This window comes from Euprymna scolopes, chromosome 11 (genome assembly GCF_053919585.1).
Source record: "Euprymna scolopes isolate OS-2025 chromosome 11, ASM5391958v1, whole genome shotgun sequence".
In the NCBI taxonomy this organism is placed as follows: domain Eukaryota; kingdom Metazoa; phylum Mollusca; class Cephalopoda; order Sepiida; family Sepiolidae; genus Euprymna; species Euprymna scolopes.
The window spans coordinates 72,038,279-72,054,686 of record NC_136492.1 but is presented as its reverse complement, the minus strand read 5'-3'; the positions used below and the strand labels follow the sequence as shown (position 1 = coordinate 72,054,686).

General features: G+C 31.4%; 1 protein-coding gene across 2 annotated transcripts in view; it reads right to left on the bottom strand.

Moving 5' to 3' along the window:
- The window catches only part of LOC145287902 (arrestin domain-containing protein 2-like), an 867,795-nt gene that overhangs the window by 168,810 nt on the left and 682,577 nt on the right, over positions 1-16,408 (bottom strand). For both annotated transcript variants that reach the window (XM_080135843.1, XM_080135842.1), the window contains one exon: positions 12,266-12,448. In XM_080135843.1, coding sequence (XP_079991969.1) covers positions 12,266-12,448 — 183 coding nt within the window. The remainder of the gene's footprint in view (positions 1-12,265; positions 12,449-16,408) is intronic.

Below are 16,408 nucleotides of genomic sequence, written 5' to 3'. Positions count from 1 at the left end.
TATGCTATATGAATTCATAAGAAAATCAAGTTCAACATATTGTAAACCTAGAATGCGCGTACATACATACATGCATACTTATATATATATATATATATATATATATATATATATATATATATATATATATATACTAGCAAATGTACCTGTCGTTGACTGGGTTCAAAAACAGCCTACAGAAAATGGGCTTTGATTTATGAAAGTATTATAGGTCATGAAACGGAAGGGTTGTAAATTTGGGTTGAATTTGGGGGTATCAAAACCAAAGCAAAATATGATGAAAGTAAAAATAAAATAGATAAACCCCATAATTTATTATACCATACCTGTTCACACTGAAACACTTATTACAATATTCTGTGGATCTATATTAAAACACCTTGTTAAACTTTGTGACATATTTCCATTTCCGGGGGTTATTTATTCATTTTGTTTTACACCGCATGGCGACGATAATGCTTGGGATGAAGGTTCAATGTAGTGTTAAAGCATGTGTCATATACTATAGGTATCCATTTTTAAAGCACTGTTTATATATGAAATAAAAAATTCAACCTTAATCGGTTTTAAGACCAAATCTTGTACACACATTTATAAAATAAATAAATATATATATTTGTTTATTATGAAATTCAATACTTCGATTTTTTTTAAATCGTCATCATATATATATATATATATATATATATATATATATATATATATATATATATATATGATGACTAGACTGAATGAATGAACTGCAAATGACCCTGCGGAAAAAAGGATATTCACTACCACTAATACAGAAAGGTGTTGAACTGGCTGAAAAAATCCAGTAGACCAACGAAGAATCCTAAAAGAACACAACAAAGAACAAATTTTAGCATACGCCTCCACACACAACACAAACAAACCAGAACTATTTACACAGATAACAAAAAAACCTTATCCTCCTCAATCAAAACGACAAACTAAACAACATACTAAAAACAACAAAAATAATAAAAAGCAAACATCAACCCAAAAACTTAAAACACATCCTAACTTCCTCAAAACTCGTTCCACACACTACAAAAGGGTAACAAAATTCAACAAACCGAGATGTGGAGTATGTGACATAATAATAGAAGGAAACATATACACATTCAAGAACCCAAAACAAACATTCAAAATAAAAAAGGATCTAAATTGCAGCTCCAGAAATGTAGCATATGCACTAAGAGGCACAGCATGCACCAAATCCTACACGGGCGCCACAAAAAATTTCAGCAATAGAGTGACCTTACATAAGAGCAACATCGAAATTGCAGATAACAGACACCACTATGTTTGAAAACACGTACACACATGCAGTGGAAATAGCTTAAAAATTAAGCGAATCTTCCAAACAGACAATTATTTTTATTTACTTACACAGTAAAAAAAACTTCATAACAAGAATCACTCCCGAACTAAACAGAGCCTAATATCAACACACAAAAACATGAAATGCAAGGCACACTCGCATGCACATACATATACATATAAACACCCACACATAAATCAGAACCGACACATTAAAACATTAACGCACACACATGCGCATACAACCACACACAGACATAACCCCCCCCTGTCTCTAATACAACACATTGAACAATACCAACCCTAATTAATCTCGAAACCAACAACACTAGGAAACACCTAGAACCATAGTCTAATATCTGTTCCAACACCTCGCTCCCCCCCTGAGTCAGTGGAGGAGAAATATCTCATGACTGAGATAACTATCATCCCTTCTATCATTCCTCCTCCCATAACTATACCCCTCCAAGTGGCCCCTCCCCTCTGGAACTGATCCTGGGTCTGGCCATATCCACATGGGGAGACAAATAAATAGAAACATTAAAAAAAATCCCCTATATATATTTATAAATACACCTCTTTATCTAAACAAACATAATATTAAGAATACCCGAACAGTATAAGACTGAAACGAAAACTCGCAATGCTAAAATCTAAGAATCCAAAAAATAAATATAAAAATTGAATGAAAATACCCCTACCCTTTATTTCGGAGGAGCTGGTCCCCCTCCTCACACATGCACATTAGTAACGACCTTAGATCACAGTTACCTTCCTAGGGAAGCAAATAAATTTATGCACACATTCTTCAAACCAATAAAAGAAAATACACACACACACACACACATCCTACCTATGCACCAAGTTGACCAAGTACCAATGGGCCCCTCGCCTCAACCCAAGTAAGAGTACAAAAAATGAGAAAAAACAAAGAAATATAGATAAAAGCACAATCAGAAAGAGAGAGAGAGAGAGAGAGAGAGAGAGAGAGAGAGAGAGAGAGAGAAACATAAGGCAGCAGTGACCACAGCTCAATAAAACAGTAATAAAAATTGAACATACGAATGAAAAGTAGATTCATTTACACGGTTCGATCTCTGGAAAACAGTTCAAATTAACTACGAAAATGTTCTTTTACATCTTTAACACATCTTGAATATATCTTAGCATTTTAAATAATTTCTGAAGAGGACGCTTCACAGAACGTCTGAAACGCTTTAAAACCGATTTCAATGATTCAAAAACATTATTACAATGATCTAAACATAATATTCAATGAAAATCCAAACATGGAATAATAAAATAATGTTAAAAATACACATTGTTAATGACCACCCCCTTATATATATATATATATATATATAACCACTTCATTTACTCACATAAAATTAATATACGAAAGTATGAATTCATGTGTAAACCAAGTATTTACTTCAACAGTGCTCAATACGTAGGTAGAACTAGTTAGTAAGTTATAAAATATATATAAGCATAAGCCTGAAGTATCCTAGAGTGAATGAAACGCGGAATATTCAGTGTAGCTTAATCACCATATATATTTTATTACTTACTAACTAGCTCTACCTACGTATTGAGCGGAATATTCAGTGTACATCAATCGCCATATATATTTTATAGCTTACTATATATATATATATATATATATATATATATATATATATATATATATAATTCAAACATTTTCCACAGTAATGCCTACAATAATAACAAAACACCTACTATCAAATAAATGTATCGATATTTCCGTGAAAAAGGGTTGTATCCATGGAATAACAGGTTGTCAGGAACATGGAAGTATGATATGGGAAGTTATCCAAACTTACAAGACAGACATGCACGTCATTTGGCTCGATTTGGCTAATGCATATGGATCAGTGCCTCACCAAATGATTCAACTATCCTTTCAAATACACCACATCCCAGAGGGAATACGCAAGATGATTGCAACGTATTTCGATGGGTTTTATATGCGGTTTACCACAAATGGCCACACGACAAACTGGAGGAGACTCGACGTAGGAATTGCAATAGGATGTACAGTATCGCCTATACTTTTTGTTTTAGAGATGCGAGTAATTCTCAAAGCAGCAGGAAACAATATAAGCCCTACTACATTAGGTAAAGAATGCGAAATGCCACTATGAAAGGCCTACATGGATGATACATCAAAAGAAGCTGACACTCGCAAATTACTCAGCATTATGGATGAAATGATAGTTTGGTCCAAAATGATTTTCAAACCTAAGAAGTCCAGAAGCCTCTCTCTCAGAAAGGGAAAAGTGCATGAACATATCTGCTATGCAGTCGGTGGTCAGAAGAACCGATAAAAAGACTGGGAAGATAGTACGATAAAAGCTTGAAAGATTGCGAACAGGTTAAAGTGACAATAAAAGACGGACAGGCGCTGTCTACTGCAAGGTGTATACAAGGCATGGTGTCTTCCACACATGCTTATCCCAATTCTCTTATGGCCTCTTCTCGTATATGAAGTAACTACGAGCACGGTTGAGGCAATCGAAGCAAAAATCAATAGAAAATACGAGATAATCACTGGGTTTGACTCCAGGATTATCAAACGTAGCTCTGTATAGCAAACATTCTAAACTAAAATTACCTCTCATGTCTGTTGCTAAGGAGTTCAGAGCAAGGAAAATCAGATTCCAGATGATGTTAGACAATTCCAACGATATCGTTGTAAAGACAGTACAACCCTCCCTTAAAACAGGAAGTAAATGACAATTCCGAGATGCTATGAATAAGACGAAAGAAAACTTGGCTTTCAAAGAAGTCGTTGGGCTCACTCAGACAGGGAAATCTGGACTGTGAATTACCAGAATTCAAAGATGGTCTACGGCTACAATTAAAGATCGCCGAGATCTGGTCATTCAGGAAATAAGAAGCAAGGAGAAAAGCAAAAGGCTCGTAAAAACCATTCAACTGTTACAGCAGGGACAATGGACACACTGAGCAGAAACTATGCAAAGATCCATTACGTGAAATGACATCTGGCAAATGTCGCCGCTAAGATTGAGTTTCATAATACGCTCAACTTACGACATGCTTCCATCAATTACTAACTTTCCCAAATGGAAGAAGGGGCATGATTCAACCTGTCCTTTATGCAAGGAAAAAACAACTATGGAACATGTTTTTAGTTCCTGCAGAGTGGCCCTTACTAATGGCCGATATACCTGGTGGCATAACAGGGTACTGGAAGAACTGACCACAATAATAAGTAATTACATGAAGCCTGAAGCAGCTAATATAAGTCAGAAGATTTTTGCCGAAGGAGGAAAAATTTGGATCGGATGAAAATGTATAACTAGTTCATTGCTAGTAGCCAAAATATTCTTGGAATCAATGATGAATGGATAGTCGCCGCAGATCTCCCTGGCTGGCAAAGTAATTATCTAAAAATCATAAATGGAAAGGGTCAAGGCCAAACAATGTTCTCTCGTCAAGAACAAGGGAAAACTCGTCTTGATTGAATTGACAGTACCTTATAAGAGCCGGGTAGAGAACAGACATCAATACAAGATAGAGAAATATGAAGACCTAAAAAAAGAGCTGACCCATGAAGGTTATATGTTGTGTCCTCGTATAGTTTGGTGAGGCAGTTCATATATTATTATGTATTGTACAGTTTAGTTTCGAAATGATCACGTGTTTTTATTGAAAAAAAATGCGGAATTCTAATGAAAGAGATATGTAAAAAAGTTACAGAATTTTATTAAAAGTAATATGTTGCAGAAATAAAATAGTTGGTAAATATTTTCATCTTATTTCATTCTTTAAACTTCCGTATTTTTGGTTTCCGCACAAAGCTATAACGAATGCAATTTAGTCCATAACATTTATTAAAAGAAATATGTTGGAGAAATGTAATTGTTTGCAAAAATTTAGTTCGTAATCTTTCGTTCAATGAACGTATATTTCTTTCGGCATATAAATAAAAAAAACGCAAATATTTGTGAGCTAACCTTTTTAATTTAGTCAAGAGTATATAACAATTCATTAAAATTACACTTTGTGTGTTTGTGTAGGTATGTGATCCTTTGAACGAATGTGTTTCATATATATTTGTATATTAAATAGTTAAGTTTTCAAATAATAGCATACTTTTATTACAATTTGTTCCGAAAAGAAAAATAAATAAATAAAAATGTTGTTGCTTTGATGAAGACGACGGCGTTGTCCCTGTGGACACCGACGACGACGAAGGAAATTCTTATAGCTGATAGTGTGTTATAAACTTTGTAAACTACAGCAAGTGTACGGGCTATTAGACGTTCGTTTAATGCTTAGCTCTTGTAATTTTTGAACTTACATGCCTGAAATGACCTATGCATTAAATGAATTTGACTACGGGCGTAATTACACGTCTCTTAGTGACGCCATATTTTAATCTTAGTAAGCGTTCCTTTTGAAATCGGATGTTGATTCCGGAGTAGGGGAATGTTCAGAATGGCCGAACTCTGTGAGGGGGCCTTTATTATTTTATAATTTGAAAGATTATATTATATTTATGTAATTATTACCAAGGTACTGTGTAAGCACATAATCTATAAAACATGTAGAATTAATGCCATTGACAACTGGCAGTAGTGGGAGGATTAAATATTAAGATAGAAAAATAGGGACTCCTTTCGCTAAAGATGTTGCGATTGTGATGGTATTGCTCGTAGGATGCATTTGTAACTTTTTTATATCATGACTGAATGTGACGAAAATAGTGTTCGTAAGCTACATAAGTTAGTGGCTGTTAGTCTAGATGTATTGAATGTGTATGTCATATCTTTTGATGCAAACCGACAATACTTTAGTCCAGAGGGGAATTATCAGTCATTTTATTTTTTATGGAGATTATCTGTTAGAGCCGACATAAGTAAAGAGTATTTCCATTTAAATGCGGACGTGGGATTTATTTATTAAAAAAATAAACACTCTTTTAATAATGCATGTATAACATAATTCGGCAGAACGTGACTCACAGATGTTTAGTCAGACATTTATAGAGGAATAGTGTATATATATATATATATATATATATATATATATATATATATATATATATATATATACATACTAGCTGTACCCTGCCATGCGTTGCTGTGGCTCAAATTGGCGCAATGGAAAAAGTTCCAAAATGAGAAAAAGCATGTTTCTTATAGGTTTAAATTTCCATTTTGCATGGGCACACAGTTTTTGTTGTTCCATTTACTTAGCTGATATAGAGATTTTCCGGTTTGGTGACTCTTGAATATGTAACATAAATTGTCCATGTGAAAAAACAGTCAGTGTGTAACTGTAAGGCCCACAATTGTAAAGATTGTCCCCTGTGCTTTGTTGATGGTTATTGCAAATAACAATAAAATTGGAAAGTGCAATTTGCTAAAGTGTAATGATGTATCCGGTGGAATCATAGGAATGCATGGAATGAAGATATATTCATCTGTGAAAGGTCATGTTAAGATTGCTGTTTCTATGATATTGTTTGTTATTTTTTTTACTGCAAGCTATGTGCCATTGCAAAGCTTGGATTGGTTTATATTTCACAACATAATAATTAGTACACCAAATTTCAGTTACAATACATGCGGTGGCATCCCTGGCAAATATAGCTGTTTGATAATTAACCACTTTATCTGCTTTCACAACAGTGTCGATGGATTTGTATTTGACTACCTCACTTGGAATTTTACATTTAATTATAGCGTTAAGTTCATGGGCATCTTTGTAGTGACCTGCAAGAATAGCTCATTCACTCAGTCAAATGGAATTCTTATATTTTGAATATCTGCAAAAACCTTTTAAACTAACTATTCTTTTGATGAAATAAAATTACAGAAATTACAGAAGTTAAAAGTCAAAGAATTTTGCCCTTAACTCTGATCAGCTGGCACTTTTTCGTACCCAATTTCCCACAAGTGATGCAGAAGTTTTTGTGCAGATCGAACAGTCTGCAACTGTACATGCATATTTTGAGTTAAGTTTAATGTCTTCACATGGAACAAAAAAGTAGAGTATTTGAGGCAAGCATTTATTTCATCTGCTGGTGTTGATTGAAGAATAACATGTAACATTTGTCTGAAATCTCCTGCAAGCAATATTACTGCATTCCCAAATGGTCTGACATTGCCACGCAAATCTTGCAAGGATCGACCAAGAGCCTCAAGTGATTTTTTGCGTACCATTGTGCATTCATCCTAAACAATAAGTTTGCATTTCTGCAATATTTTTCCCCATATTGGATGTTTGGGAGATGTCGAAGATGAGATTTTTGAAAAGTTGAATGTTTTAAAGTAGAATAAATAATTCTTCTACTTGGCAGCAAGGTCGCAGGTATTCCTCATGCGACAAGGACTAAGGCTATGTCATTTTGTTACCAAATGGCTGCCAAAATCAATTTAATTAGAAAGGTTTTACCAGTTACTTCTGGTGCTGTTCAAGGTAGCAGTAATTTCCAAATAACTTCTATTCTCACAGTCAGTAAATTAGGTGAATAAATAGGATTTATCCATGTTTTGACAATGCCTTATTCACTGTAATTAATTTAGGAGACTAAAATAGGGTAAGTTATTAGAGATGGACAGATAGAGAGGAAGATATATAGATAGAAAAGAGACAGTGAGAGGAAAATAGAGAAGGAGATAGAGAGATAAAGGGATTGATAGATAAACAGAGAGAGAGAGAGGTGGAGTGTTAGAAACAGAGAGGGATGAAACAGAGGAAAGGAGAGAGATAGAGGGAGTTAGAGAGAGAAAGGGGCTCAAAGAGAGATGGAGAGGGTGATATAGAGAGAAAGATAGATTGAGAGAGGGAAAGGGAGAGATGGATAGAGAGAGATATTGAGAGAGGGGGAGAGAAACAGAAGGTGAACTACACTTCACCGTTTTTTTCCTCGTTCAGTAGAGAAGAAATCTTTCGAGACTGAGGCAATTTTAATGATTTGTTATTATCCAGAGTACCCCTTTTTTGGGGGTGGGGGCTAGATTTTCCTCGCATTAGAAACCGACCGGGTTATCTGTACTTTCACTTAACAAATTAATAAAAGAAAAACATATTGTAAAATTTGAATTTAACAGGAAAATACTATTTTAAAAAATAGCACGGTAACATAAGTGCATAAGTGCCACTTTAGGTACTCCTTGGGCGTTGAGTTCCATGGCGACCAGCATAATTATCTAATGGTCACTCCCTTAGCCCCCCCCTCCAAGTCAAGGCTAATGCATGCGCATGTAACATTTGTTTTTATTTACTGACGTTGGCTTAGTAACTAAACGATTTATTGATAATTTCGTAACCCTTAAACGCATGCCGGAAGATTTAAATTGGTTCATTATTGTTGTAATGAAAAAAAAAGTTTCATTCAACACAAAACCAAAAACATATTAATTATAAATGATTTATTATTCTATTCATTGAAATTTACTAATTTTTAAATTAAAAATTAAAAAAAAAAGTTAATAAAAAAATAGTTGCTTATGTGCGCATAAACAACTTGTTTTTTTTTTAGATTAGGTCCACCTTATAATCACCCCCTCCCCAACCTCCTCATATTAAGAACAGCTTCCGGAATAAACACCACTTTTGGAGGGGGGGGCTATTTGCAAAATTTAACTGATATTCGTTGTCAGCATACCCACCCGAAAATACTATTAAAAAAAAAGGAGGGGTTCAGTGCCCGTGGCAGAGAAGTAGATTTATTTATCAATAAAAGTTGCGGAGAAGTAAATTTATTTATCAATAAAAGTCGTCATTTAAAAAAGAAAATTGTGGAGGTGGACCTAAATGTTTTGTTTTCGCACTATTCAAAGATTTGTTCATCTGCGCATGTAAATTAAAAAAATATTTGTAACAGTGAGAAGTTATTAGTAAATGATTTAGTTTTTTTTTTAATTTATTTATTTTTTTTATACATTAGATCCACCTCCACAAATGTTAAGAACGGCTTTCAGAATAAACACCCCCAACCTCTCCATGTTAACAACGGATTTCGGAATAAACACCATTGGGGGGGATATTTTTAAAAAAAAGTCGATAAAAGTCGTCATTTAAAAAGAAATTTAAAATCAAATGTTTGTAAAAAGTGAGAAACTATTAATAAATGTTTAGTAACATTTTTCGGTGCTAATGCAGAGAGTGATCTGCGCTATTTTTTAAATCGTGTTTTTTTTTAATCAATTGCAAGGTTAAAGTACAGAATAGGTACAAAACACCCCCCATGTTAAGAATGGTTTTTAAATAATAACGTTATTATTTCAGCATGGATCACTCTCTGCATGAGAACCCATTTTTCTTTTAATATTCATAAAAAGTAAAACTCTTTTCAAAATAAATAAATAAATAAATAAATAAATAAATGTTTGTAAATGTGACAGATAATCGTTTAGTTACGGCAACGTTAGTAAATAAAATATGTTACGCGCGGGGTGAGGTGGGAGACTAAGGGAGCGACTATTATTTTTTTCTACTGGTCGCCATGGAACTCCACGCCCAAGGAGTACCAAAATTTAAATTTTTTGTCAAATAAATAAATTTCAAGCAATTTTTGCAATAAATAATAGATAGCAACTTCGTTAATTTTACGACTCGCCCCAACATATTATAAACACCCTAACTTCCCCATGTTAAGAACGGCTTTCGAGGTTTATGGAAGGGCGTTTTTTTTTTGTTTTTTTTTAACATGGGGGGGGGGGTTAGGGTGTTTATAATACGTTGAGGCATGTCGTAAAAATGAAACAGTTTAGAAAAAGGGTAATCTCCAAAAATACCGTTAGGGCTTACAACATGGCCGCCAGAAGAGTCAACAAAAAACTGCGAATAAAATATATAAAACTCGTAATTTCTGTTTTTAAAGTGGGTTGTCAATTTTCTTTATGAAATATACTTCCAAAATAAACTATTACAGTCGTTTAAAACATAATAGAAGTATTATTTTTTATTTTTTAAAAACAATGTTTACAAAATGTCTACGCACGTTCGTAGACATTTTGTAAACATTGTTTTTAAAAAATAAAAAATAATACTTCTATTATGTTTTAAACGACTGTAATAGTTTATTTTGGAAGTATATTTCATAAAGAAAATTGACAACCCACTTTAAAAACAGAAATTACGAGTTTTATATATTTTATTCGCAGTTTTTTGTTGACTCTTCTGGCGGCCATGTTGTAAGCCCTAACGGTATTTTTGGAGATTACCAGAAAAAGTTAAAACAAACTTTTTTATGTAAACAATGCCGTGAAAATAAACCAAACAATTAAAACGTAATGTTTCATGAGTGAAGCCTTAACATAAATAAAATTTAAAAAACATAAGTACATAAATGAATTTAAAGTTTTAAAATATGGGATTATTATTATTTGTGTGTGTGTGTGTGTGTGTGTGTGTGTGTGTGTGTGTGTGTGTCTGTGTGTGTGCTAATGCAGAGAGTGATCCGCGCTATTTTTTTAAAATTGTTTTCCACGTTTAAAGTTTTATGATATGTTTTTATTCAATTGTAAGGTTAAAGTACAGAATAGGTACAAAACACCCTCCCTTCCCCATGTTAAGAATGGCTTTTTAAATAATAACATTATTATTTCAGCACGGATCACTCTCTGCATGAGTAAGTTTTTTTGCTTTTTTTTTACTTATCGAGTTAACAGAAAATTAAATCTTTCGTCAATTCGTGGCTGTGAAATGAATCGAACCGGAAGTTCAGTTTTATCAACAGAACAGATTCGCAGTAAAAAAAATATATTTATTTTATTTGATATTTTACTTTTAATAAATCGCGAGGTAAATTTATTTCAATAACATAAAAACATACCTCGACTCTAAAGATGGGTTGTCTGAAAATTTCAAATAAATTGGTAACTTAGAAATAGGGTTTTATTTGTTTAGAACGAACCAACTTTACATTTTATATATATATATATATATATATATATATATATATATATATAAATATATATATATACCCTATATGTGTGTAGATATGTGTTTATATATATAAATATATATGTATATATATATATATATAGATAGATATCAACTACCATCATTATCACTATCATCGACTCAAGTAAGCCTCGTTAGAAAACGGATATCCCCTGTAAAGGTAGTTGTGCGTGTGGTTATTAGGCAAATATTGTGCAATCCTCAGCCACATTTCTCCTAAATCGACACTACTTGAATTCAGTGGCAAGGGGAGTTTCAGGTCGGCTGGAAACTAACTAGAATCGGCACTGCTTTAGTACAGTGGCAGCCTGCTTCTATTACATATTTTTAAACACAAAACAATCATTAAAACAAAGTTTTCGTATAAAGCAGTTAACAATTCTGCCATAAACAAACAAACATAATAACCTCAAAATAGCCATCGCTGAATACCTCAATAAAGTCACTGAGTCTTAAAATTAATTACTCACCGAAATGCAAAAAATATTCAAAATAGATGCAGTTTCGTCATATCTTTCCAGAAAGCTACATCATAAAGTTAAAAATAACTTTAACTATATTATATTCGAAACGAAGTACATCTGGCATTTTACGATTTCTAACAAACTATTTCTAAGGAAGAATGATTAATGTACGAGTAAATGTTTTAGCTATATAATCAAGAAATCACAGAAAATAAAAATATTAAATTCCAATAACAGTGTATACCTCCTCATTTACATGCATATGTATATTATTGTATGAAACATGTTGCCAAAATGCACATATACACATGCACATATATTACCTAGTTTTATACATGTATATATACGCATACATACACATAAATCTGTATATACACACATGTATATAAATATGCATATATATGTAATATTTAATATAGAGAGAATAAGAGATAAAAAGAGAGAAGAGTAAAACGAGAGAAGAGGAGAATATATGGCGATTTAAAACGAAAGCAAACGAAACGACTCACCTGAATCAGGGAAACTTTGGTAGAATGAATGCGTCGTGTGCTGAGATTCTTAATCTCAGCATAAATAGGAATTGCCTCCTTCAATGTGTATCCTTTTCGTTCCAGTTTTATGGAGGCCGTAACGGTGCCAGCCACACAGCACCATGAGCCGACAGCTTCGTATGTGTCATTTTCCACTGGTAACTAAAACGAGATAATACACAATAACAATACACAAATGACCCGTTAAGACAACACCAAGTGTTGTTTTATTATTAAGCAGCTTTGAACCTTAACTGCTGATACAACGTTTACTTGGTTTTACATTAGCTTCGTCTCTCTTCATCTTATTTATTGAGTTAAATTATTTAAATAATTTGAATCAAGTTAAACAACCAGAAAAGAATGGCAGAGAAGATCGATCAATGGCAGAATCATTAATTATGAATAAAGGTTTTAGCTATACTGGTAAAAAAAAAATGAAATACGACAAATCTATTCGCCTCCCAAGAATATCGAGGAAACTTTCATCAAAATTATGCTTAAAAACTTTTATTTAAATTTCGATTCTCTTTTTATATATTTGATATTGATTTAAATTAAACCACATTTAAATTAAACTATATTTTAATTAAACCATCTTTAAATTAAACCATAGTAAACTCATATGAATTGTTAATTTTATCAAATTCGATCAGATTTTGAGCACATTATAACCTTTAAATTTTTATTCATATTAAGAACGGACACATTTTTAAGTACACATTTTCAGTTATACAATTAGTTTTTCCTATTTAAATATCCTATACAACATTGATATTCTAGATTGAATAAATATGTGGCACGATGATATATGTTTCTGGTCCAATGCAAATTGTATAGTCATGTGAAATTAGTTATTTACTAGATAAAAAAACTTCAACATATGGGCGAAAGTCCAAGTCACATTTGTTTTTATGTATTTCTCTGCATCTCTGTCTGATAATATGTATCATTTTTATTGTGTTAGAGTACCTTTTCGCTTTTTATATTGACTTAGAGTACCTTTTTGCTTCACAATTGTGACAAATTTCTCCAAATTCTTTATTTAGTTATTTTGAAAAAAAATCTAAATAGTAATAATTGGAAATGTCTAATTGAATATGAAACACATACAGTAGTATACTATATATATATATATTTCATATATATATATATATGTATATATATATAAATACATGTGTATGTATGTAAATATACATATTGAAGATAAAGATTAGTAATTGTAAAATATAAATCAGTTTAAAAAAAAAGAAACAAAACTAAATAAAATTGAGTGTACAATCGTATCTGAAACGATATTCCTTTTATTAATATTGACAAATAATATTGACAATAATTGACAATTTTTCTTTTATATTGTCTCCTCATTATCGGGTAAAACATCAAAATAAACGAGCATTGTTGTAATAATAAGGTGGGTGAATCTGACAATAGTTAGAAACATACGAAAATGTTTTAATGTAAATTGTGTATTTATAATGAGTAGAATTTTTTAAATAGGATGAATATTATGTAATATAAACAAATTCGAAAGTAGAATTTTAAAGAAAGAGATTTATATCCAGAAAAGAAACTTCTATTTTAAAGGAAAAAATATTTAAATAATTTTATGGTCAACAAAATAAACTAACATTTTTGTAATAAGTAATGTACATGAATCTTTACGCTGAAGGGGATGTCCATAATTGTTTTTAAGTTTATCACTATATATATATATATATATATATATATGTATAAATATATATATATATATATATATATATAGCCATATTTCTATCTTTTTTCTAGTCACAAATGATTGAATCAAGTATTCACTGTTATTTTTTTAAATTAAAACGCTCTGATAAATAAAATGTTTTACTGCTTTTAAAAATAACTAACGTCTGACTTACGGACGCTAATTTTGGGTATTACTTTAAAAATGCAAGGAGATAACGGGATTATAAAAACGTTTATATTTATAAGTAATCTAAGGAGGATAACTGTTTCAATTTTAGAGTGATATTTTTCTTAATTATATATAATATATTTGTAATTACTTTTGATATGAACTATTTTATATTTTTACCTTGAATATGGTAAAATATTGTATTATTGTTTTTCTATATAGGTTTATTTAATTTCTTTAATATATTTTTTGATTTTATATGAAAGTTAATGATAAGAATGATGTTTATGTCTACTAATACTGATAAAAATTTGATGTTTACTTTTCAAATTATAAAAGGTAATTATAGTTATATGTACGGTGGCAATATTTTGTTAATAGTAGCATTTCTTGTTTATTTTATTAAAAAAAATTAAATTAATGGTTAATAAAATTAATAGTGATTATAATATTAATAATGTTGATGGTGACAATTAATAATGGATAATAATAATATGTAAAATAACAATAATAATAATAAAATATAATTGGATCACTGTTCTATTTTTGTCTAATTATCATATTAGTTGTCTTTTTAGGGACGACTATAGTTGTTATATTTTGCCCATCTACTATGTATGCATCCTGATAATATTTCTTCTTTTCGGTTTAAACATGTTGACTTATTGTCATTGAATTTTACTTTAGTCAGAGGTTTAAATCTCCAAAGAGTGCAACATTTTCATCAGGTTTATACGTTTTAAAAGAGCTTAGTTTTTCCATTTTATATTACAGGGAATTTTCACATCTTTGAAGTGCCAAATATATTTTGTTAATATTGTTTGGTTTATGACTGGTCTGTTTTCGAAAGAGTGCTTATGTGTGGAGATTCTGTGTTTTGTGTAGCCTGATTTAGATCCGATGTATATTGCATTGTGTTTCATAGAATTGTAATAATTCTTTTCAGTTGTATTAATAGTGGTATTGTTATGCAAGACGCTTGGGTGTACTAAGTTGTTTGATGGTTAATTGGGTATTATTATTCATTAATTGTGTGTTTGTGCCTGTGTCACATGAAAGGCTTGGTTGTTATTTGAATTTGCATTTGGAGTTTTTGTTACTGTGCAGGTGTAAATTACGCTTCTTCTTTTACAGATGCCTTGTAAAGAACATGTGTTTTGGTTTCTACCGTTACAGCTTGTTATAGATTGACTATTTACATTTTGTATTTATTACTTTTTTTGGTTTTATTGCTATTATATTTATTTTTTACTTTTTTGTTTTTATTGCTATTATATTTATATGTTGGTTTAAGTTCGACATTTTCGAATAAAATATTTTGATAGTGTTTGTATTATATATTTTACTTTATTTATGCCGGGGTGAATTTTTTCTAATATTTTGAAAAATTCTCTGGTTAAATTTGTATTAATATTCTTAGATTATAGGGGGGATGTCTGTTTTTATGTTTCCTTGCAAGGTGTTTGGGCTTACTGATGCAAAATACTGATTTGTGTGGTTTAATTTGATTTTGTATTGTGGTTGGATTAATTGTTATAATTTTTTTATGGATTCATATGGCCATATTATAGGTTATTACGTTTTTGCAAGATTTATGATAATAATTGTAGTTTTTAAAAAATATAACTTGTATTTTAATCCGTTTTTATATATATACTAGCGGGGGCACCCGGCGTTGCCAGTGGCTGTTTGGAGGTGTGGAGGGCAAATCAAAACAAAATGGAAAATAAAGAATGAGCGAACGTAATAAACCTGTTTAAATATTATTAAAAAAAACAACAACAACGAACGTGATGCAGAATAAAGAAAACAGAACTTCTTAAAAAATCGGAAAAACAAACAAAAAAACAGCGAACGTAATGGAAAAATAAAAAAAATATAAAAAACGAACGAAAAAATGGCGTAAAACCCCTGTTTCAATATTAAAACTTAAAAAAATATCGAGAAAAATATATCTGACTTCTCGGCTCGAACATGTAATCTTAGGATAAAGACGCTGCTCCCTTACCGACTTGTCTATGATCGCACCAGCGAAATTAGATCGTTTTTTTATATTAAAACTGATTCAAGAAAGAACGTGTTTTGCGCATGCGTGCATGGCTAAATTGTCATGAAGCAACAATTTTTGCTATCCCTTTCTGTGGAAAAGTGTGCAGGTGCAGGAGAAAGAAATTGATGTGTTTAGCCAATTTTTCATTATATGTCATCCGAAGGGTCGAGCATCAAAATGCTTT